Here is a 25,005-nt window from a genome sequence, read left to right on the forward strand (position 1 = left end):
CAGAGAAGGGTTCAATCATTCATATGCAATAAAATGGATAAAAATGTTTTTTTAATGATGACAAAGAGCTTGTTTGATCAAAAGCAACACTTAATATCTCCTATCAAAGGAAGGTTGTTTTTTAATGACATGCATGCTTAAGATTTTAAAGTAAAATCAGGGAATATCAGGGGCAGCTGTCACTCTAAAGGACCCCCTTGCCACAGTTCACCTCTGCAGAGTACATCAGTTGTCAGACAGGCTCTGCTAAGTTTTATAGTTTTAGAATATTTTAAATCCTAATGTTAATATTTCCTGTGTCACAGCCATGATGTCAACACCATCTTCCAATTTCTGAGGAAATTATTTGAAATATTTAGATAATTGTATTCTCCCGAAGCAGGTTCCATTAGCATCTAGCATCAACAGAAAAAAAGTAAATGGCTACTACATGAACGCCATTGGTTTTGTGAAAGAAATGCCAAATTTGTCAAAACCGTCAGATGTCACCACCATAAGATTGTGTTCCAATGATATATCAAAATACTTAAATGTAACTCGAATAAAAGCTTTATAAACAATAACATACTGTTTGATGTGTTTGTTTTAATACAGTAATTGACTGATTCAATGTATTCGATAGTTAAAATGACACTTAACATTGTTAAAAAAGAGACAAGTTGGGAGGTTGTATCAAAGCATAGCTCAGTAGCTTAGTACATAAGATACATAAATGTAGTTTCACTTCTCTTGAGTACAAGGTTTTATTTTTTTCAATTTTGCACCCAGTTTTGTCCCACTTCTCAAGAATGATTGAACCGTTTCAGCTTAATTTAGCTTAACATCTGTGTTAACGTGATCATTTAAGCAAGTTTAGATTTAAACCCCACAGCAAGGGTAGATATTTAGGAGCAGGATTGATCACCTTGCTAGTTTACCTCACTGTTTCGGATGAGCCACTGCTTAAGGTGCATTTGCAGAATGACACCAGCTGGACTGACCTGAAAATACTGCACAAATCCTGTGCTAATAGGATTTGGACTATGTCTTATTGTAGGAGTAAACATTGTGGTCATTTACAATTTTCACTACCCTTCTTTTACTAGCGTAATTTCAGGGCAAATCAGTTCACTCAGTAATTTAATGCATCATTTTTAATTGAATTCCAAATAAAGTGGGGGACTGAATCATGTCAGCTTGAAGTAAAAAAAAAAAAACAAAACACCATAACATGAGTCAAGGTCCAGTGGAGAGGGAAAGATATTTATTTTGTAAAATAATTCAAATTCTGTATGGCTACAAGACTTGAGGCACAACCAAAAACAGCTCAAGTGTCTTTAGAACGTAGTAAAAGAGGGTCCCTACTCATACAGTGCTGGTGAAAAACAAAATGAGGTAAAGTTTAGAATGGTTTTACCCATACCACCATTTTCATAAATCTTGTAGTACTATTTGGTTTTCCAAAAAAAAAAAAAAAAAAAAAAAAAAAAAGCATTCGAGTCAATGTTGATTGAACTGAAAATAAATGTTACATAACCAACATATCACAAGTATATGTGGTCCTCTCCTGATTGATGCAGGTGATCTGAAAACACTGACATTTAGATTAATAAAATACAAATAAATATAAAGTGGAGCTGCCAGCTGACATCAACACTTTAATATAAATACTGAATCTATACAAGAAAGTTAAAATTAACAATAGCAAAAACCCAAACACTATAAAAATTATGTAACCGCTTTGTCCTCCAATAATATGTACTTTGAAACGGTTCACAAAAATACAAGCATGTCTGAACTGTGTACATTCCTCAATAATGTATCCAATTTAAAAAGACTAACTAGGATCCTCATTTGCATGTCATTTCTATTTGTTTGAAATACAGGACTTTAAATACAATCCTGTGCTCTCTCAGGACCAGTTTAAAAGGTTACAGATGACAACAATATATTCTAAATCCACATTAGCAAACAGTGAATGCCACAAAGACACAAGCTGGTAATATTCAGTATAATGCTGGTGACCTGCTCTGTTGTGGAGTGTTTACTGGTCAAATCTGATGCCACAGTATAAATCTATTCTATTTTTATAACAAGAACATATCAGGATATGACATCTGCTAACATACAAGGCAGTGGTCGGCCTAAAAATGGCTAAATCGGAGCTGCAGAGCAGGTCTAAAAGCGGTCCTCTGCAACCACACTTGAAGCTCGTTACAAAAAGCATACACTACAACAAACGCACGTCCATGATTCCTACAAGGGAAGCTCGGTCATATCTATTGTTCTAGTATATTCACAGAGAGGATTCAGGTTCTACAACCACACCATTTGGTTCAGTCACCTTTTTGGAAGCGGTCTCCACCTCTATCGAGTCCACCCCTATGCTTTCAGGCTCATCAACCTTTTTATCATCAGATTTTGTCATTACTTCATGTTCGATGGCTTGCTTCTTCCCATTTTCACCACCTCCGTTGTCTTGGTTGTCCTTTGGTGCTTTGTTGAGCTCCTCCATCTCGGTCTCAGTAATGGCCATCTCCATTTTTGCTGGAGGGTCAGGCTGTTGGGGCTTCCTTTTGATGAAGAGCATGTTACAAATGCCGAGCACAAGGGCCGAGAGGACCACCTCACACCCAGCCAGCAGGAAGACGAACATGTAATTATTTGTGGCATCCAGAAGACGACCTGTGAAACGAAACGAGAAGCATGATAAACGACCTACATGGATTGGCCAATTGTGGCGGCAGCCCTGACAGGTCACACGTCATTGTTTGGACAACTATAACATCCATTTGTTGTGTTTGTAGGTCTAAAAAAAATCCAAATAAGGAATTAACATATGGTATTGTACAAATAGAAGGCCCTTCCAACACTAAACAAAGGGTTCTTGTAAGGTACAAAAAGGGCCACCTGCATTCCAACAATATTTTAGTTTGACCATTTGCAAAGAGAAAGTGGTTTGCTTTGTAGGTAATCTAAAAGACTAGAGGAGATACTTCGGTCATGTAATTGTATGTTTTAGTCGATTCGTTGCTTATCTTAGGACTTCTTTAACAGCACAGAAACTACAGAACATAAATGACTGACCTGCTCCAGGTGGTCCCACCAACACAGCAATGGCTTCAACCAACAGCACCAAGCCAATGGCACTGGAGAACCTCTCCGTCCCCACAATGGCCATCAACACTTCAAACTGTAAGGCTCCAACCATGCCATAGGAGACACCGAAGAAGATGCAGAACACCACGAGAGATGGATAGTCTTTGGCCATGGAGCCGATAATATCAGTAGTGCCATTAAAGATCATAGCGAAACTGAAGAGGTAAACGCATCGTGGCCGAACCCACTTGAGCCCAGCGATGATACCACATGTTGGCCTGGCGAAGATATCAATGAACCCTAGTATGGTGAGCAGCAAGGCAGACTTTGTGTCCTCATTGCCCAGTTCCTTGGCATAGCTTACCACAAACACAGGAGGCACAAAAAGACCCAACACCATAATGGCCGCAGCCACAGTGTAAATCAAAAAGCCACGATCTTTAAAGACGGTGAAGTCAAGAAGCTTAGGCTTTGATTTGGATTCCTTTTGGTCCACCTCGCTTGTTTTTTTGGGTGCTTTCAAGGGCCTCATGAGGGCTCCACATGCACAGCAGTTCAGTAGAATCCCTCCAAGGATTAGGAAGCCTCCACGCCAACCATACTCATATTGAAGAACCTGACCAAGAGGAGACAAACAGCACAGAGCCACGGGACTTCCAGCTGCAGCCAACCCATTGGCCAAGGGCCTTTTCTCACTGAAATATCTGTTCAGCATGATGAGGGATGGCTGAAAGTTCAGAGCAAGACCCAAACCTGGAGAACATAGTTTGAGGGTGTTAATGCATTGAAATGAAGTGCATCAGAATTTCATAAGTATTCACAAAACAGTACTCACCGGTTATGACTCCTGTGCCGAGATAGATGTGGATGATGTTGGTTGCAAAAGATGCCATAACCATACCAAGTGAGGCAAAAAGGCCCCCGACCATCATCACAGGGCGACACCCGAAACGGTTCACTAGGATGCTGCATATAGGCCCTGCAACAAGCAAACTACGGTTAGCATGCAGAATCATGATTTCCAAGAAAGAATAGGACGATAATACTACAAGATCCTTCTTGTGGACCTGCAATTTGAAAACCCACTTAGCCACAAAATATTCTCATCTATCCCTGCTGTCAGTGGACATCTGTACCTGAGCCATAAAGCATTGCAAGAAGTATTGAGGAGATCCAAGCCGTGTCACTGTAGCCCACTCCAAACTCCCGGATAAGCTCTTTGAAGAAGACGCTGACTGCTTTGGGGAAGGCGTAGGAGAAACCTGTAATGATGAAGCAGCCGAAGAGGACAGCCCAACCCCATCCTCCATCGGGGGCCTTGACCCCACTGTCACCAGTGTCTACAACTGCACCTCCCATGATGCTTTGTCAGATCTCAACTGCAACAAAAAGAGAAGAAACGGTCTCATAAAATCATTTAAAACAAAAAGCTAATAGACACCTGGTCCTTTGTAAATCTATATGTGAACTCTGAAACTATTCATCTGGATACTAAGAACAACTGTGGAATTTTGTACTACACATGTACAAGAAATAAAATAATTGTTTTTTTTTTAATGCAAGGCAGTTAAACCACTTAAGTATTACCACTACCACTATTACTTAACTTACTATTAGAGACATGCAAGTAAACAAAAAAATAGAGTTTGCTCAACGCGTTACATATATGTGGAAATTAGTGGATCAAGAACCGTGATGTAGAAGAGCTGCATTTGGTGGAATTTTGTACGAACATGTACAAGAAATAAAATAATTGTTTTTTTTTTAATGCAAGGCAGTTAAACCACTTAAGTATTACCACTACCACTATTACTTAACTTACTATTAGAGACATGCAAGTAAACAAAAAAATAGAGTTTGCTCAACGCGTTACATATATGTGGAAATTAGTGGATCAAGAACCGTGATGTAGAAGAGCTGCATTTGGTAAGAGAAAGTCATGCAACCAATATATGTATGACCTACCTTGCTTAAGGTCCTTGAAAACTGATTCTCTCTCTAACTGTTCTGAACCTCCCACATATCTACCTCATCTAGATGCAACCAGGGGGTGGGGGCTGAGGGGCACACCTCTGTACCCTACCAGCCTAAATTAAGACTCTGACATTTCTCCATGTGGTACTGATTGCAATAACCAGAATCACCTCCCATGAGGTTAAGAGTAACTTGTCTCGTATTTATCCTCATCTTATGTAGGTTTTTATACAAAATTTATGGTTGGGATTTAAATTATGTTTGCTTAAGGAGGAATTATGTAGGGTTAGGATTCATTTTAGAAAGGCCATTGAATTGTTTCTCTGAAACAGGTCACAGCTGGCACTGACTGTTTGTTAATTATGGATGCTTCTTGTCACGTCCATACTAATTAGCAAAACAGCTGATTCTAATCTGTCAATTGCAACGCAATGACAAGAAGATTACTGCTTGTATTTTTTCATTGATTTTTAAACATATAAGCAATGTACAGTCATGGCCAAAAAGTTTTAGCAGTGACATAAATGTTGTGTTTTGCCAAGTTTGCTGCTTCAGTATTTGTAGATTATTTCTCCACATGTTTCTATGGTATACTGAAAAACAATGATATGCATTTCATAAGTTTTAGAGGCTTTTATTGGCAAAAAAACATAAGAGTCAATATTTACAGAGTTGACCCTTGTTATTCATAACCTCTGCAATTCGCTCTGGCATGCTTGATATTAGCTTCTGGGCCAAATCCTGACTGATGGCGATCCATTCTTGCCTTATTAGTTCTTGGAGTTGATCACAATTTGTGGGCTTCTGCTTGTCCACTCGCCTTTTGAGGACTGACCACAGGTTCCCTAGGATTGAGATCTGGGGATTTGCCTGGCCATGGATCCAAAATTTCAATGTAATGATCTTCGAACCACTTCTTCATCACTCATGCTTTGTGACATGGTGCTCCATCATGCTGGAAAATGCACAGATCATCACCAAATTGCTCACGGATCGTAATTCTTCCCTCCTTTTATAGCAATCAGTCTGCTTTTACAATCTATATAGTATGATAGTCATTTCATCTGACTAGTACTCATTCACACTTTCACATGTGCTGCTGATATTAGTCAAATAATGTTAGCTGGTCATTTTGTGTAAGGATAAAAAAAACTGAAATTAGTTTTTTGTGAAAAGTTCATTTTTTGGCCAAGGAAGCTTTTAGCAATTATTTAAAATGCATGTGATCACTCTACAATATAATCTAGAAACAATGTGAATGAACACCACAACAGCTTAAGTCTTTTGGCCATGACTGTATATCCTATAGGTCTGTGTGTGACACCACTCCTAATTTTATTGTTGTTTTTTTATTATAGTTAAGAATGGTATTGATGTAGTAATAAGGATAAGTCTGAGAAGGGAATTAAGGCAGATTTACATTATACATTACAGCCTCCTCTGGCCTTCCTCCCCCTACAATACTCCATGGTGGACGTGATTTTCACAAAGTGCAACATGTTCCTGGATCAACATCCATCTTGATCCAGGAACAACATTCCAATCGACCAATCAGAATTGAGAAATAAGTTTACAGGAAATGTCAGTGTTAGCCTTACAACCACAGTTAGGTGCTTCTACACCCTTGTCATTCATTTCCCACTGATTTTAGGGATAAATTATGGGTAGGGTTAGGTCTATATTTTTGGAAAATAATGTTGATCCAGGAACATGTCTGTCTTTTGCAAAATCACGTGACCCTAAGCTATATATATATATATGCGTGTATATAACTATATATAATATGTGTGTGTGTGTGTGTGTGTGTGTATATATATATATATATATATATATATATATATACACACACACACACACACACACACATATTATATATAGTTATATACACGCATATATATATATATAGCTTAGGGTCACGTGATTTTGCAAAAGACAGACATGTTCCTGGATCAACATTATTTTCCAAAAATATAGACCTAACCCTACCCATAATTTATCTCTAAAATCAGTGGGAAATGAATGACAAGGGTGTAGAAGCACCTAACTGTGGTTGTAAGGCTAACACTGACATTTCCTGTAAACGTATTTCTCAATTCTGATTGGTCGATTGGAATGTTGTTCCTGGATCAAGATGGATGTTGATCCAGGAACATGTTGCACTTTGTGAAATCACGTCCACCATGGAGTATTGTAGGGGGAGGAAGGCCAGAGGAGGCTGTAATGTATAATGTAAATCTGCCTTAATTCCCTTCTCAGACTTATCCTTATTACTACATCAATACCATACCAAAATAAGAAATGCGCTGTGTAAATTAGTTCAGAGCGCGCGTTTGCGTACCTAACGTTACATGGCTGACAGCGTTAATGCACAATTACCATTTTAGATCGACAAACAGTAGTGCATGAGATTTCTATTCAAACTGAAAGCATAAATCTTTATGATCTTTAGCTAAATGACTAAATGTCAAGAACCCAATGATTGGAAGCGATTCTTCCCTCCTTTTATAGCAATCAGTCTGCTTTTACAATCTATATAGTATGATAGTCATTTCATCTGACTAGTACTCATTCACACATGTGCTGCTGATATTAGTCAAATAATGTTAGCTGGTCATTTTGTGTAAGGATAAAAAAAACTGAAATTTGTTTTTTTGTGAAAAGTTCATTTTTTTTGGCCAAGGAAGCTTTTAGCAATTATTTAAAATGCATCTGATCACTCTACAATATAAATTTGAAAATGAAAAATTAATAAATTTAAAATAATTGCGGTTCAAATTAAAATAATAAAAATATTAGCATTTTATTTTTAAGTTTACTATAAAATAATTGTATTTGTATTTAATACTCCCTGTTTATTTTAAAATAAAATAGTATTATCACACTTTATTTAGTTTGATTTTATTTTATTTTTAAACTAAATAAAGTGCAATAATATTATCACTATAATTAATTTATTTTTGTATAGTTATATTTGATGGGTCACACCATGTGCCGTCGTGTGAGGACTGGTCATTTTGTGTAAGGATAAAAAAAACTGAAATTTGTTTTTTTGTGAAAAGTTCATTTTTTTTGGCCAAGGAAGCTTTTAGCAATTATTTAAAATGCATCTGATCACTCTACAATATAATCTAGAAACAATGTGAATGAACACCACAACAGCTTAAGTCTTTTGGCCATGACTGTATATCCTATAGGTCTGTGTGTGACACCACTCCTAATTTTATTGTTGTTTTTTTATGATTATAGTTAAGAATGGTATTGATGTAGTAATAAGGATAAGTCTGAGAAGGGAATTAAGGCAGATTTACATTATACATTACAGCCTCCTCTGGCCTTCCTCCCCCTACAATACTCCATGGTGGACGTGATTTCACAAAGTGCAACATGTTCCTGGATCAACATCCATCTTGATCCAGGAACAACATTCCAATCGACCAATCAGAATTGAGAAATACGTTTACAGGAAATGTCAGTGTTAGCCTTACAACCACAGTTAGGTGCTTCTACACCCTTGTCATTCATTTCCCACTGATTTTAGAGATAAATTATGGGTAGGGTTAGGTCTATATTTTTGGAAAATAATGTTGATCCAGGAACATGTCTGTCTTTTGCAAAATCACGTGACCCTAAGCTATATATATATATATGCGTGTATATAACTATATATAATATGTGTGTGTGTGTGTGTGTGTGTGTATATATATATATATATATACACTTTTAATAGTAGCAGTGCATTTTTTTTCCCCCCTTGAGGTGGTAGGCTGATTGAGCATTTTGGTTCATTTCAGGATGGGACACTGACAACATTATAGATTTAAATGTCATATATGCTCATATATGCATATAACTGCTCAAAAGGCTGTTCGAGACGAACCTCAAAAATTGCGCCCATACATTTTCCTATCGAAATAACTTTGTGAAATCGACTCCCCTGTCAAATTTGTAAACTTCATAATTACATGAATTAATATGTCCTTCTGTCTCTAGATACTTGCATGAAGAGCATCTGATGCGCCGGTGGCGCTCCCTGGTCTACGTGCTAAACGTGACATTTATACTCTCTCTCCTCTGCCAATAAGCCCTCAACTAACAACTACTCAACGATTACATTACATGCTGTGAAAATATCAGACTAGTATATGACAATTGTATCGGTGTGTGGATAATTCACGATATAAGCTTTTAAAATGTTTGTGTTTATCACATGGCGTATATTTTCAACGATAAATAGACAAAAGAACATTATTTCTGTTTCTGAACCGAAACCTGTTGGCTACTTTTCATCAGTCAGTCTCCATAGCAGCCCACCGGCATTCAGCATCACCCATCCCGACGACACAAACATTTTCTCTGAACACATGTTGACATATTTAGAGGCATCAGTCCTCACATACATACCTTAACGATGCTCTTCGATTAAGGTATTTCACTGATGATGCCCTCCTAGGACCAGGACCAGGACCATCATGTTCGCACGGCACTCATCTTTTGAAGAGGCATTGAATGGGTTCCGCTCCTCTGACTGTGTTCTGTCACCAATGAGTCACTTGAGTTACTGATAGGGATGGGCGTATCGATGATATATCGATACTCGAGTATCGAAAGTATCGATACTCGAACAAAAAATATCGATACTAAGGTGTGTTTTATTTACCAGTGATTTTGTTTATTTAACAAAAAAATTATAATGCGTACAATATGCATTGAATTGGACGAATAACCTTTGTTGGCGAGTAATTGTGTAGGATATAACTATTTTCCTGCTCATCTGAACAAACGCAAATGTTGCAAGACAGAACTAATCAATCAAAGTTCACGCACTTACATTCAAACAGGGCTGCTGTTCCCAAAAGTATTATAAGAAAGCGTTAAAGCTTTTGGGAACGGCAGCCCTGAACAATGCTTATCAGAGGACAGAAGGACAGCGTTATTTCATAATAAATAAACTGAAATTGTAGCATAGTGTGTGCAATTACAGTTATTTAAATTGAACGTTGAAAGATAATATTGACCATGTTCTATTCTGTAATGTTAATAGAAGACGTGCAGCCCATGTTTTTCCCCACCTCTCTCTCCTTCTCTCAGGGGATTTACGGACCTTCTCTTCATTTATGAAGCATCAGCTTGTTTCTCATTAGGTGCTGAACAAAAACGTGCAGCCCATGTTTTTCCCCACCTCTCTCTCCTTCTCTCAGGGGATTTAAAGGGGATTTACGGACCTTCTCTTCATTTATGAAGCATCAGCTTGTTTCTCATTAGGTGCTGAACAAAAATATTATTTAGCATTTTCCCCCACACAATGTGGCACACATCATGGTGACGCAGGTCAAATTGAAGAGTTACAAAACAGGCTGATGCCACTTCCTTGCAATTCAGCTAATTTGTCAGCAACTCTGAACACTTCTTTAGATACAGTGTTTGTTGTTATATTATGTAAAGACAGCTGTTGGTTTTGTAGAGAGTTCTGAGTAGTGAATGAGTGTAAAACATACCGGCAGATATTACAAAAACTGAAAAGAGGAACATTTTGTTTTCGTCAGGAAGTTGCAGCATCCACCTTAATAAGACGAAGAAATTATTTACATGCGACATTCTTATTAATAAATGTGAGAAAATGTAGCCTATCATTTATACACTAAGTAGGCTACAGATATAATTTAGAACGTGCCAGCAGGCAGGTAGAAACCAGGTGAATCAGGTGTCTAATTTCATGTACAGTTTTGTAAGCCGCAGGAAAAGTTGTCACAGGTTTGGAAAAATACCAACCGATGAGGCAAAACTGTCTCAACTTGTCTTATACTTCTGGCAGGAACAGGGAAGTACACGGTGAACCTGACAGACTTGCAATAGTCTGTTGTGTAAAACGTTAAAGTACTTTGTGAGAAATATATCTTTTAGTGTAGGTAACTTAAACAAAATGCAATACAAAATAACAAATCATTTTCCATTACTTATTTATGACTCCTTATTTTCTTTTCAAACAAAAGTCTCGGAAAGCTTTTATAACTTTACGATAAGCGTGATGCTTTTATAGCGGGAAATAATAGTCCTGCCAGAAATAGAGCTTAATCAGAAGTGAACTCAAAATTGCCGGCTTTCAAAGTGAGCAAATGACGCTCAGTTGTGAAAAATGGGAACTACATTCATCCAGCATGCACACCATTGAAACGGATGTTACTGCAGACGCCTTTTGTTTCCATGGCAGCACTGATAGTTGTGGTGGTGGCGCTAAGCTAGAACTTATGCTATGCCTTAGCTAGTTAGCTTAGCTGACTTAAACATTCAGTGTAAACTTTTTAAGACATATTCAACAACTTCCTTCCGGAGTAGCTGCTGTGTATTTTTACTTTTACACAGTTCCGGACATCTGTAAGTTACTTATGACAAGAACACAAAACAACAATATTCGCTGTGCGAGCTAACCGGAGAAAATACGTGCCTCTTCATTAATGTTTGGCTGATATACACATGAAGGTAAATTACGTTTTAACGTTTTTATTGAATGAAATAATTCTGTCGAAATTGTTTAAAATAGCTTGTTTTTTGCGAAGTTCTGCTTGTTGTGTTCAATGTTTTAGCCATAAGGATTTATGTTCTTCTTGTAGCTGAACATTTACGTTAGTTGTTTCATTCTTTTTTTGGACCAGGAAGGATATAACTTAAGCTATTATGCCATTATCAGATGTCTTTTTTAACTTATTTATGGCTTTATATGATGTGTAGGTTTTCATTTTTGCGTGTTTACTTACAAACATGTTCTGATAAACATTTTATAATCACTTCTTGTGTCTACAGATTTGCTTAACAGGATGTCAAGTGTTTCAGTGCCCTGTTGTTCAGCATCTGCTTCATAACCATGCAGGAAGCTGTGGACCTGGAGGCCCAGCTGGCTTGTAAAGAAAGAGAATGGAAAGAACTCCAGGCTTTGCGGATTCAACAACTGGAGACTGCTTTAAATGAAGCCACATCAGAGCTGTCCACCCAGAGAGAGCGTTTCCTCCGCTTACGGAATGACTTCAAGTATAATCTTCGTGTGTTGGAGGAGAGGGACAAAGAGCTGGAGCGTTATGATGCCTTGGCAGCCCGCGCTCAGACGGAAGAGAGTGCCAGGCGGGAAGAGGTCAGTGAGCTGAGGATTGAGAGAGCAAAACTTCAGGATGCCCTGGAGGAGCAGCGGAGGGCGAAGGAGGACATAGAAGTGCAATATCAGAAGAGGGGAGTCGAGCATAGAGTCAAACTGGAAAAAGTCCAGAAGTATGACTTTGTTTCTCAGGCTCATCTATATTTGGTCATCCACACTGATTTCTAAATTAGGTTTTTGTGGAATTTTGATGATATTTGTTCTGGCTTTTTAGCATGATGGAAAGTGAGATTCAAAAACTCAGGGAGGAAAATGAAACACTTAGACGGGATCTCCAGCGGCGAATAAGAGAATCTGATGGTGAGCTGGCGCTTCAGAAACAGGTATGGTGTCAACTGCAAGATTTATAGGACACATGTTGTGCCAATAGCCTTGTGGGCAGCACGCCGACATATAGTGCTGTTGTGCTTCAGACTTCCCAAGTTCTCTTCCACTTCGTTTCCTGTCTACATACGGTCCTATCCTAATACAAGCAAAAAAAGATTTATAGGACACATTTGTTGTGTTCAAAAACACGGGGTCATATGTTTTAAAGGGGTCATATAATGCTTTTTTAAAGATCATTATTTTGTGTATTTGGTGTAACAGAATATGGTGACATGCTTTAATGTTCAAAAAACACATTATTTTTCAAATACTGTACATTATTGTAAGTCCTCTATGCCCCGCCGCTCTCAAACGCTTAGTTTTCTACAAAGTCCCTCCTTCCGACAAGCGCAGTCTGCTCTGATTGGCCAGCTGACCCAGTGCATTGTGATTGGCCGAACACCGCAAGCACTCGTCGGAAATTAAGCGCCCCTTACCATAATCGCGAGCTTCATCTTTCAAAATAAATGTAAAGACAGAGCCTGAAAGGGGAACAGAGTCTCGTGACCGACACAGTGATGAATATGTGTTTGCAGTACACAAGCCACGGTTAAGACAGCTGACTCCACTGTGACCCCCTTCTCTCTCTCTCTCTCGCTCTCGCTCGCTCGCTCGCGCACACACACACACACACGATGCGCAAAACTCCGCATTTGAACAGTCAATAGCAAATACTTAAACTAATAACAAAACAGTAGCTGATTCAGAAGCGTCAGATTGTCATAGCAAAGTCAGAATTACCTCCTCTTCTAGGTTCACGAAACGGTCGTCCATAAAATGCATTGCTGTTCTGTTGTAAGTCATCTTAAAGATTCCTAAATGCATCTACTTCCAGAAGGCCAAATAAAGTGCTTTTGCTTTCGCCTAGAAACACACAGCGTCTCCCTGACATGCTGCTTCAACACTAACTGCAGTTACTGAAACCACGGCTTCTTTCTTTGCATGAACATTTGGGCGGCATTATGCAAATATTTCCACATAGTGAGGTAGATATGTGGGGGCGTGTTAGAACGAGCCGTTTTAGGGGGGCGTGGCAGAGTCTTAACTTTGATAAAGAATATCTCTTTGGTTTTGAGACTTTAGTCTTTGCAACTTCAGGGATCTTATCTATGCACAATCAGCTTGTAACACTCCAAAGAGAAAGGAAAACTTGAAATCGCATCATATGACCCCTTTAAAAAGCTGGACTGTATTTAACTAGACATGGCACAGTGCTCATGGCAGAAGACACTCAAAAAAACACTGCAAGATGCAATGTAATGGCCCAAAACGTCAGTCTGCACACGGGTGTCTGTAACACACTAATAACACGGCCACAGAATAAAAAAATACATTGATTTGATTAACTGACTAAACATCTATTGTGTCCTTTCCCTAAATTTAAGTCTTTTAAAATCTTATTTGTTTTGGGTATTTACAGTTATGATGCTGTTTCTGGTTAAAAAATTTTATCCACAAAGTGGATGTCCTGGGATTAGTGCCACGACATTGTATGTTATTTAAAGTAAACCCACTGACCTCAAAGGATTCCAGTTGGCAGGAGTTCTTAGTCGTTGAGCTATGTCAACTAACTGCTAAAGCAATCCTCACCTCACTCTGTAAAGTAAAATGATAAGGTCGTGAAGGATCACAGATAATGTCGGTGAACCAAAGCTATTTATGCTGTAGGTCAGTTTGAAAATAGATTATTGTTCAGTGTTGTTGTCGCTTGACTTTTGACATTTAAGTGTTGTATAAGCATAGGCATATAAGGGTTTGGTAAAAAAAAAAAATTCCTGCATTATTAGGTTAAACATTATCACTTACAGTGAATCTTGTAAATTGCAATCCACAACAGGAAATGATGGCAGATTTTGACGGTGAGATGAGGAAGCGGGAGCATGAATTCCATCTGAAGCTGGATGAAATGAACAGTGTAGTTCTCTCACATGAGCTCAAAGTAAGACCCATACCACATCAAACCTATTGTAATCTTTATGTTGGAAGTCAGGGCCGTTTAGACCAGTGGTTGTGAACCTAGAATCAAATTTGTATTTATTTATTTTTTATTTTTTTGGTTATGAACCACTGCTTTGACACTACATGACCAAAAGTACTGTATGTTGAAATACCCACATGAATGATGGATTGGAATACTGACCGTGAGCTAGGCCCCATTATCTGAATGTCAGTGCCTGAACTCATACTTGTTTCTGAATGGGGGCACATTCCCACAGTCAGGTTCCAGCTTAATTTGGAAAGTCTTCCCAGGTGAGTAGAAGCTGGTAGGGAGCACATAAGTGTTCAGGTGTCCACATATTTATCGCTGTAGTATGAGTGATCATCTGCATTTAACATTTTGAGTTTAATATTAATCTTTATTGTTCAGGAAAAGCTATTGAGCAAAGAGATGGAGGTCCACGCCAAAGCTCATAGTCAGGCCACCGAGGCCCTGCAGGCCTCTGAAGAACTTCACCAGCAGGCTCAAAAAGAGATCCAGCACAGAGACTGGGAAATAAAGAACACCGCTGCAATGAAAGACTCCAGGTGAGCTGACATGTATATGTTAACAAAAAAGCTGTTTAAAGATCATGAAGATCATGATTACTGTTTTACAGGATAAAAGAGCTTGAAGACAAACTAAAACAAATGGAGAACAATTATAAAAAAGAGCAAGAAGCCTACAACAGGAAGTAAGTACTACATCTAGAGTTTGAGATACCCTGTCATAAAGTATCCCCTGTCAAATCCAGTTATTACACATAAGATACAGTAAATGCAAATGACATGAACATTTTTAGATCCTAATGACCAATCAAAAAACAGCTGAGGTCATGAACCTTTCTGTGCTCAGATTACTCTGGGTAGGCCAGCATGTCTTGCTCCGATGTTTTGAAATTTGATATATTCAGACACGCAGAACTGGAACGAAGGTCTCGGGAGAAAGAGGATGCGTTGGGTCTCATGAGAGAGGCTCATGCCAGGGAGCTCCAGGAGGAGAGGGGGAAAATCTCAAAACTGCAGGCTCAACTGGACAGGATGATTTTGGAGCAGAAGAGGAGAGAAAAGAGCCATACGGCTGACCTTCATCACAGAGACCAGCAGATACAAGGGTAAGACACAAACGTATCAAAATTACTATTCACAGAAATGTTCTGTGGTTTATTTTTACTTTGCCAAGAAATACTTAAGCTTTATTGCATAAAGGTGTACATTTTTCATGAAATGTTAAATTATCCATTTGTGTAAATGGATGGGAGATGCATTACGCGGCTCTTGCTGATGACTAAATTAGTGTAAATACATTGAGAGGAAATGTGTGGGTGTCCCTGAGAATGGCTTTCTGAACACTAGGATTATATAACATGTTTAAAATTCAAGGCCTCAAGGTAACAAGTGCTCCTAATTTTTCTGTTCTTAAAATGTAACATTTATAAATTATATATTTCATATGCACATATTAAGACAGACAACATGGCTGCTGTAAGACTTATCTGTACTCAATCGAGGGCCTTAACTTGTGTTTGGTACCACAGTTGTAACCAGATCCCCATTAGATTTGAATCTCTTATTTGATACCGAAGGCTCAGAACGCAGCTGGAAACAACCCGATCTGGCTGGGATACTTACATCACACAGGTCTCCAAAGAAAATGTTGCCAAGGATACAGAGCTGCTTTCTGCAGGGGAAAGAGAAGCCAAAGTGAGAGCAGAGCTTGAAAGGTGTAAAGAGGATATAGAAAGGTGAGGGGTCACAAGAGAGAACCTTTTACACAACATTTAAACTGTTTAGCTGTGTTGTACTGTGATAAATAAAAGTAAGAGTAGGGATGCACCAATATTAAAATTCTGGCTGATGCATTTTATTTATTTATTTATTTGTTTGTTATTTTTTTTGTTATGACCGATAAATGTCAGTAATAGCCAATATATGTCTGATTTTAAAATTCTATACTAATTTGTCTAAATAAATTAAAAATAAAATTGTATTGCATTGTAATTATAATGTACACTATAAAATGTATATAAATATAAAAATATAAGATTACATTTAACAGTGTTAAGTAATTAATGTTTTTTTTTTAAAGATTAACTTTATTTAATGGTTTGATGATGAAAAAGTTAATGTAAATGTAAATATAGGTTAAATGAGCATGCACAATTAAATATTCAATATAAGCTGATACCAATAAATAAAAAAATCTTTAAGGGTGCATTCAAGTCATCATGAAAAGTTTATATTAATGCGTAGGGAAGTAAGAATTATAACATCAGGTGTGTTCAAGTCATTTCACTGGAGCAAGATGGTAATGCACCTTTTTCACACACAAAAAAAAAATTTTGATTTTTAAACTCATTTAAACAATTGTATTATTAATGGAGACACTGCATCCAACATGTTTACTCACTGACACTCTGGGCATAAAAAACGTTTGGTGTTCTTTATGCAGTGCCTTTTGTGTGCATTCATCTCCTAAATATGATCTTTCCAACATCATTTGACCACAACATAATATTGTCCAGTAACTAATTTATTGTGAATCCTTAAGTATGTGGATTTGCCAGTTTAGGTTGAGGTATAGCCACATTTGCTTTACATTTACTTAAAAAAAGCAGTCCTTCAGATGAATTGTATATCTGTCAGGTATAAGCAGCAGGTGTCTAGTGGTCTGCAGAGGGAGCAGGCATTGGAGCAGAAGAGAGTTCAGCTGGAGTTGGACTGGGAGCGGCGCTGTGAGGAGGTGCGTTCTGAGCACTACCTGAGAAGCGAGGAACTCATCCAAAGCCTTACACAAGCCAGAGACCAGGTGAGCTGATGCACAGTCAGACACCATAAAATACAAAAGTATTCTGAAAATTTCATGATGAAAGAAAATTTTAACATATTCTGAAGTTAGTTCAGATATATTTGATGTCCTATATTTGTGGCCAATATTTTCTAACCAGTTAGTTTTTCTCACAGTTGTTCTCTGTAAGGATGTGATGTTTTACATTTTAATATCTGCCCTAAGATAACTGCTGAACTGAGAGAGAAGGAAAGAGAATTACAGGAGATGGTGACGCTGCTGAAAAGTGTCACTGTAGAGCGAGATCAGGCGCTACGTGGAACCAAACCAGCACTAACAGGAATTCAGGTTAGACCACACGCAGCTTTCTCTGTTACACCATTCAGACTGATATATAATACTGTGAAGGAATCATTACCATTTAGAATGTACTTTGATAAAAAAACACAAGTGGTGTGATGACAGCTAAAGATCTGGTGGTTATCTCGTCCAACAGTTCTCTGGGTTTCATGCCAAAGTGTCTGAAGAGTAGGAGTCACACAGCATATGAAGCAAATCATCTGACTCTAACTTGCCTCTGGATGATTGTCTGTGTAGTTGCTTAGAAAATGTAGCTTAAATTACTTTTTAAATAAAACAGCAAACAGCGTCAACATCCACAGCATTTATTTAATCTAAGGCCTGCTCTTCCATTCATTAGATAGAACTATAGATAGTATCCACTAGGTGCAATGCTATTACAGCTATTCTGAAGTTATATGTCACATTTAGCTGTTTGTATCTGCCCTGTCAGCCATTTGGTAGGTAATTTATCAAGAAACATTTAAGAGACTTTAAATAGCATATCGGCAGAAGATGCTTGGCCACTCACAGAATGTTACTGTGAAAGTTCACTATCTCCCCGGACACTATGTGTATTGCAGGTTAAGTCCTGTGATAGCTTGTTGACTGATTGAAAATTCAGATCTTTAAAATGCCACAATCTCCTGCCTCCACCTAGTGGTTGCTAATTGGCTTATACCATAATTTTATTGTTTCATTACCGTCTTACATAACATAAAACCAGAGGTGTAAAGTATTGGAGTAAATGTAATTAGTTACTGTACTTGAGTATCTTTTCGGGTACTTTGTAGTTGTACTGAGTATCAAAGATATTAGCAACTTTTACTCTTTACTTCACTACATATTTGAATGAGTATCTGTATTAGTTTTTCTGCAGCAGTTTATTTCTGCTACAAAAGACTTGATACTGCCTATTACAGGTCACTTAAAGTACTGCGTTTTGCCCTTACTCACCCAAACTTGTCAACAAGGCTACTTTATGTGAATGCCAGTTCCTTAGCAAGTATTTGTGAATCAGAGGTGTTTTATATATGAGATGAGGACATGACTGCAGCCGGCAATGAGGCCCAAACCAGCACATCCACTGCAAGAAGGCTTTGGCTTTTTAATTTTACTTAACATTATTTTATTTATCCATTATACTGAAGAGACCTTGTTGAAAGATATTGTTTGTTTGTTTTGTTTTGTAATTTTGAGGTGTTCAGTTTTATTTTGGTTTCAGAAAAGAAACGTGATTGCTCTCATCACAAATCAACTCTTTCTTGTTTTTGTTTCATGCTCTCTGTGCCTTGCCCTGGACTTATATGTCACTTTCTGTCTCCCGTGGTGTTTGTAGTCCGTTTGTTCATTGGTTCCACGTGATTAGTCTCCCCAGGTGTGTCTTATCTCGTTAAGCTTGTTAGCCCCCTGTGTGTATATATAGCCCTAGTTTTTCTTTAGTTCCTTGTGAGTTGTTGAATGTAATGGTTGTCTGTTTGCCAGTCATGCTGTTCTTTGTTCCCTTTGGTTTTTGCTGTATTGTTTGTTCTAGTTTTTCCATGAAATACCAGCACATAGCTCCTTGCCTCTGCCTGTTTTCCGCAACTTCTCCACAACAACGTTACAGTTTATCACTGGCACGTCTCTTTGACTAGTGCATCTTTGAGCCTATATTTAGTATAAGTAAAATACTTAAGTAATGTTCAAATCAGATACTCTTAAGACTTTTACTCAAGTTGTTTTAGAATTGGTGACTTGTAACGTGTAGTGGAGTAATTTTAAAAATGACCAAAAATAAGGTATCTGTACTTTTACTCAAGTATGTTTTTTAGGTACTCTTTACACCTGTGCATAAAACAATGTGAACTGCATCTTCAGGCATCTGCAGTAGACAGCAGCAGTTTCCCATCAGAAGAGATCAGGAGACTCCAGCAGCAGAACAGCACTCTTAGAGCAGTGGTGGCTGAAATGAGGAAAGATATGGAGAACCTGAGCCAGCAGATGCCTATAGCTCAGAGTCAGACCACAAATCCAGAACCCAGCGCTGCAGGTACAAGGGGTCTCCAGACCAATAAGGAAACTAAATGATTATTTCTGTGACATATTTCCACCACTTTCAAAAATGTCTAAATGTATTCCCCTACTTGTTGGGAAATAGTCATTAGAATTAGGAATTTAAAAGAATATTCTTATTTAAATACAACAGAAAATAATTTAGGTCTGTCTTCTAGTTCACTTCTAAATCACAGTACAGTAATGCCCTTACAAAGTAGTATCCTGTCAAGGATACTGTAAGTAGTGCATGAAGTGTGTTACTTGCATTTGTGTCAGAACATTTAATCTCCACCCAGTTGTATGACAGTAATTTGTCTATTTCAGGGACAGACTACAGTCAGGCTCTGGAGAAAGAGATCCAGGAGCTAAAGGCCAAATGTCGTGATCTGGAGGAGCGGTTAGAAGAATCTTCCAAGATAGTCAATACTGCCAGCATTCCTGCCCTTACATTCCCTGTTTCCCCTGACAATGCTTACCTTCAAAACCACATTAGATCACTTAATGAGACCATAGGTGATTAAAAAAATATAAGCTCAAACTTTTTGTGTAACATTGTGGATTGGTGATTTTAATTAAAAAAGTGTGTTTTCTGTGCCTCACTGGAGAAAAGATTAAGTGAGATTTTGGTTGGAGCACAGTGTTCTAAAGGAGAGTGTTTGCAGGTGGGCTGCGAGTGGAGAAAGTAGCCAATGCCGCTGCTCTAAAGAAACAGGAAGTGAGACTGGCTCATTTGGAGTCTGCTGTGGAACAGCTTACCCAGCAGGTAATGATTTCAGTCCCTTGCCCAGGCATCTAATAATTAGAAGGCCAAAATATGATGTAATTCTTGTTTAGATGGAAATAAATCTAACAGATAATACACACATACCAGTTAGCGCAGAGCCAGTATTCATGATGTGCCTCTCCTAGTTGCTTTTTTTTCTTATAAGTTTGTTCTTCCCTGATGTTTCATGATTAGTTACGGAGAAAGTTGGCAATATTGAATATATACTGTATATATGACTATATTTCTCCAGTGTCACTCAAAACACATGGAGAACGAGAGCTTATGTCTGGAGCTGGCCAATCACAAGAGGGCAGCAGCAGCTGAAGAAGCCAGGCTTAAGCAAAGAGTGGCAGCTACTGAGCTGGAGTTAAATGAAGTGAGACAGGAGGCAGAAGAGTACCAAAAAGGCAGTTTGCTCCACAACCTAGAGACTGTTGCACTTGGCAACCAGGCAAGTTTTAAGTACAGTATATAGAATTTAACTTTAAATAATAGTTTCTAATAAGTGCAAAATAAGGCATGATCTTTCTGCCTTAAAGAGATGGGATGATTAATATATTTTCTGAATTACAATTTATCTTTATTAAACTGCAATGTATTTGTGGTCAGGTGTCAGCACTGAAGGTTGACCTTGCAAGCAGGAGAGAGCCCATTGTCCTTAACCAGGTACAGCACTGCATGTAATATAATGCACACCATAAAAATGTTTTATAGAACAGTTACTAACAAACATGTTATTAGTTCTATGATTTAGAAATAATTTTACCCACTTGTAGAAATGTCTAAATTCATCCCCCAACTTTTTGAGAGCTAATAGAATTTTGTTTTGTTTGTGGTGCAAAGTCATGACTGGCTGAATAAAACAACAAATTTAAGCAGAAGCTGTTGCCAGCTGGCTGTATCAGCAGTTAGGACTACAGGCCAAAGAGTATATCTCCTAATTCATATTTATGAGCAAAGTTAATAAGGTGTATTATGTGTCATTCTTGTGATTATATGATGTATTACTGACATGAATTGTATTTTATCAGAAGTATGTTTTATGGTTGCCTAAACGAGAATGTATGTCTGGTATTCAAGAGTGAGATGGTAAAGCAGCTTCAGGAGGAGAACTTGTCCATGAGACGGCAACTGCTGCTGCTGCAGAGTTCAGCCAGAGCAGGCACCGTGGGTGATGTTGCTACTCTTCAGTCAAAGCTCAAACAGGCTGCACGCTTGATCTCCAGCCTCAGTCAGGACAAACAGCAACTCATTGAAATGGGCAACAGGCTCCGGGCGCAGCTGATAGAAGCAGGACTGGAGGGTTGGTGTCGCTTTTGAAGCGTAATCATTGGTTTCAGTAGTATATTCATCTAGAATGAATGAACAATATTAGATTTCCAAATGTTTTGAACTATATAAGGAATTATCTCTGGCTCAGGAGGGAAATAAAGAACTCTCTTCTGTTATTTTGTGAAAGGGCACATGGGGATAACAACCATAATTCATCACTCGTTGTCATGCTGGTGCCCCATCACAATGGGCTGATCCATGTTTTTACTAAGAGATTAAAGAAACCTTAGTTTGATTCTCAATAGATTCCAATGCTTATTTGTCCCAGAAATTCTCCATGCTTTGTGTGTTTTGTCTTGATTCATATCGGTTATTCTACTCGGTGAGAAGTCATTCACTGGCAAATCATTGCTGAATATAAACACATCCAAATATTTTTACTTGCTACATCCTCAGTTTGATATGACCTATGATTTACAGACAAAATTGACATTTACGTTATGGAAATTGTCTAAAATGGACATCAGGGATGCAAACAATCACCTTTATGTGAAATTGCCCTCTAAAGCTTTTAAATAAGTTGTAAATAAAACAAAATTATTCAAGCATGTTTTACAAGAAAATACTATTTCAGTTTTTCTGCTTAATTTCATGTTTAATTCAATGTGTTTTTAATAGTGAAATATGCTAGCAATTTATGAATAAAAAATTTTTTCTTAGGTCCACGACACTCAAAGATAACTCTCAAACCAAATGATCCAGAGCACAGTCTGGTGGAAAAAGAACCCTCTCAGTCCGAGCATGGCGTGCAGCCAAAGAGCCGCTTATCTACCCTGGAACAGTTACAGTACCAGCTAACCACTCAGGTGACGTCTGCATGAGAGACGTTGTTCAATCAAAGCGTGCTCTCTATATTGATACAGAGAATATATTTCATCATATTAATCAGTTTGGCCTCTGTATATGTACTGATGTGAAGATTTAGACAGCTTTTATGCAATGTTATTCTTTGTCAAGGTCACTGGAGTGTGGCAAAAGTTAGCGATCACTCCTTTGTCAGATGTATGAAAATACATGGTTGATAATAATCACACAAGCATGAAATTTAAATACATTAGTTTTGATTCTCACTCTAGGAGCTACAATATGCACAAAGAGATCAGAATAAGAAAATGGCGATTATAGTCCGTCCCCAATTCTCTGAGAGTGAGAGTTCGGACAAACGTAGAACTGCCAACCCATGGGAGCCTCCAATCAGAGTCCAGGTACTATGACATCTTCACCATCCCATAAATATATTTTATATATTATAACATATTTTACACATACACTACTGTTACATTTTTTTAAAAATACTTTTATTTGGCAAGGATGCATTAATTTGGTGAAAATTGAGATTTATAATGTTACATAAATGTCTGTTTCAAAGTTTCCACCAAAATATTAAACGGCACAACTGTTTTCAACGTTGATAATAGTACGTAAGGTTTTTTGAGCACCAAATCAGCATATTTGAATGATTTCTGGAGAGTCATGACATTGAAGGCTGCAGTAATGGCTGCTGAAAATTTACCCTTGCTATAACAGGAATGAATTTTAAAATATATTAAAATAGGAAACTGTTATTTTAAATTGTAATAATATTTCACAATATTACAGTTTCCACTGTATTTTTGATTAAATATATGCAGCCTTGGTGAGCATAAGATACTTTAATAAATCTAGTTGACCCCAAATTTTTTAACAGTAGTCTATGTAATTTTATTGGTTGTAATCAGTGCGAGTCTGTTGTTGTTGTTGTTTCAGTGTTTGAGTTCCTTTTCTCTGTTCCTTCCTCAAGTCTGTGGGCAGTAAAGAAAACACTCCTCCGCAGAACCAATCTGAAGCTCCGGTACCACTGCCTGGGTCATCGCACTTTCTGTTGTCACCCATAGGCGCTGATGATTCCCTACAGAATGTGTGGAAGATGTTAGATCAAGGTTTGAGTTCCTCTGTGTTTTCTACAAGTGACAGTGAGGACAAAGGTGAGCAGGTGTTCAATCTTCAGACCATTTATATTTAAACATAAGTATTTTACTTCACCTGCTATGTTCCCAGAATGAGACATTTAACTGCAACAAAATACAAGTTAGTAAGCTAAAAACATAATCAAGCAACTTCTTTTGTAGTTCTCCTCTCATTAGTAAACTGAATTTCATTTATTGACTGTTTCGCCATGCTGAACACGTTCTTCTGTGCGTGTAATTTCATCATTTGATTTGTCCAGGCAAAAGATCAGATTAGATCAGAATATCTTTGAGAACTGGGGGAATCACGACAGAGCAGCATGATTGGACTTGAGGCCAAATGAAAGTTGCCCAATCTATGGTCATAATGCTGATTAGACCATAAATGGATTTTTGTAACCAGTCAGACCTCATCTTACATTATCTTATACTGGCATAGATCTGTCCTGACAGGCTGATTGTGAATGAGAATAGTCTATACAGGCATAATATATCTATTGTGGCTCTTTAACAGCGGTCACTTCATGGTGGTACATCAGTTTCATCAGACAACTGATGAAGCCATTTAGAGGAGTGGCAAATGTCTTCAATAAATTGAAAACAAAGTCCAGTTGACTAAAAATATACCATACATGATTTTCACTTCTCTGTACCCTGGACAGACATTTGCATCATTTGAAAACCTTGGCACTGAAACAGGTACTTACAATGGCAACTCTGTGATCATGCAACCAAAGGATCAGTGTCAGCGTTGCTTCATAGTACATCATTTAGTCCAAATATCAAATTATATTTACATAGAGAACATTTCAGCATCAGTCACATGCTCAAGTAAAGAGTTTTGATTTTTGCACCTCTGTCAGAAAGATTAAAGATGGTGTCATTGACCTCTATTTGGGTCAATGGCAAATGAGGATATCTGAGAGGATAAGAAAGAGAAGTCTTTTTAAAAAAAAATTTTTACATTTGAAACATGTAAAACACAAGTTCATAGAAATGTAATCTTTTTATTCATCTTGGTCTTGAAAAAAGGTTTTTAATATTTTCTACAACAATCTTGATAGTTTAATCAGGTGGTTTAATCATTAAATGTATTAATGTAATGTTATATATATATATATATATATATATATACACACACACACACTCACACATGGTCAGAATTGTTGGTACCCTTGGTAAATATAAATCTGCATCGTTAATCCTTTTGATATTTTATTTTTAAAAAATCACAAAAATCTAACCTTTCATTGGAGAA

The 25,005-nt window shown here is 37.7% G+C and overlaps 2 protein-coding genes across 4 annotated transcripts in view; one reads left to right on the forward strand and one right to left on the reverse strand.

Annotated features, from left to right (window-relative positions):
• The window catches only part of LOC107566576 (monocarboxylate transporter 4-like), a 12,043-nt gene extending 2,510 nt beyond the window's left edge, over positions 1-9,533 (reverse strand). The window contains exons 1-5 of one of the 2 annotated variants that reach the window (XM_016252073.1): positions 9,454-9,533; positions 4,215-4,457; positions 3,914-4,057; positions 3,067-3,831; positions 799-2,664 (exon numbers count right to left, since the gene is read on the reverse strand). In XM_016252073.1, the coding sequence (XP_016107559.1) occupies positions 2,276-2,664; positions 3,067-3,831; positions 3,914-4,057; positions 4,215-4,437 (1,521 nt within the window). In that variant the 5' untranslated portion in view covers positions 4,438-4,457; positions 9,454-9,533 and the 3' untranslated portion in view covers positions 799-2,275. Of the gene's footprint in view, positions 1-798; positions 2,665-3,066; positions 3,832-3,913; positions 4,058-4,214; positions 4,458-5,043; positions 5,278-9,453 lie in introns of those variants that run through there. The other variant, XM_016252064.1, reaches the window with a different exon arrangement.
• A 1,705-nt stretch (positions 9,534-11,238) lies between these two features.
• LOC107566601 (coiled-coil domain-containing protein 57-like) overlaps positions 11,239-25,005 on the forward strand; it is a 16,627-nt gene continuing 2,860 nt past the window's right edge. The window contains exons 1-20 of one of the 2 annotated variants that reach the window (XM_016252103.1): positions 11,239-11,529; positions 11,851-12,309; positions 12,411-12,519; positions 14,400-14,501; positions 14,931-15,088; positions 15,160-15,234; positions 15,454-15,654; positions 16,126-16,284; positions 17,186-17,348; positions 17,553-17,675; positions 19,527-19,698; positions 20,028-20,216; positions 20,366-20,466; positions 20,720-20,920; positions 21,079-21,135; positions 21,550-21,772; positions 22,462-22,607; positions 22,878-23,006; positions 23,582-23,765; positions 24,410-24,578. In XM_016252103.1, coding sequence (XP_016107589.1) covers positions 11,912-12,309; positions 12,411-12,519; positions 14,400-14,501; positions 14,931-15,088; positions 15,160-15,234; positions 15,454-15,654; positions 16,126-16,284; positions 17,186-17,348; positions 17,553-17,675; positions 19,527-19,698; positions 20,028-20,216; positions 20,366-20,466; positions 20,720-20,920; positions 21,079-21,135; positions 21,550-21,772; positions 22,462-22,607; positions 22,878-23,006; positions 23,582-23,765; positions 24,410-24,426 — 2,907 coding nt within the window. In that variant the 5' untranslated portion in view covers positions 11,239-11,529; positions 11,851-11,911 and the 3' untranslated portion in view covers positions 24,427-24,578. Of the gene's footprint in view, positions 11,530-11,850; positions 12,310-12,410; positions 12,520-14,399; positions 14,502-14,930; positions 15,089-15,159; positions 15,235-15,453; positions 15,655-16,125; positions 16,285-17,185; positions 17,349-17,552; positions 17,676-19,526; positions 19,699-20,027; positions 20,217-20,365; positions 20,467-20,719; positions 20,921-21,078; positions 21,136-21,549; positions 21,773-22,461; positions 22,608-22,877; positions 23,007-23,581; positions 23,766-24,409; positions 24,579-25,005 lie in introns of those variants that run through there. The other variant, XM_016252097.1, reaches the window with a different exon arrangement.

This window comes from Sinocyclocheilus grahami, unplaced genomic scaffold (assembly GCF_001515645.1).
Source record: "Sinocyclocheilus grahami isolate Dianchi unplaced genomic scaffold, SAMN03320097.WGS_v1.1 scaffold26.1, whole genome shotgun sequence".
Lineage (NCBI taxonomy): Eukaryota > Metazoa > Chordata > Actinopteri > Cypriniformes > Cyprinidae > Sinocyclocheilus > Sinocyclocheilus grahami.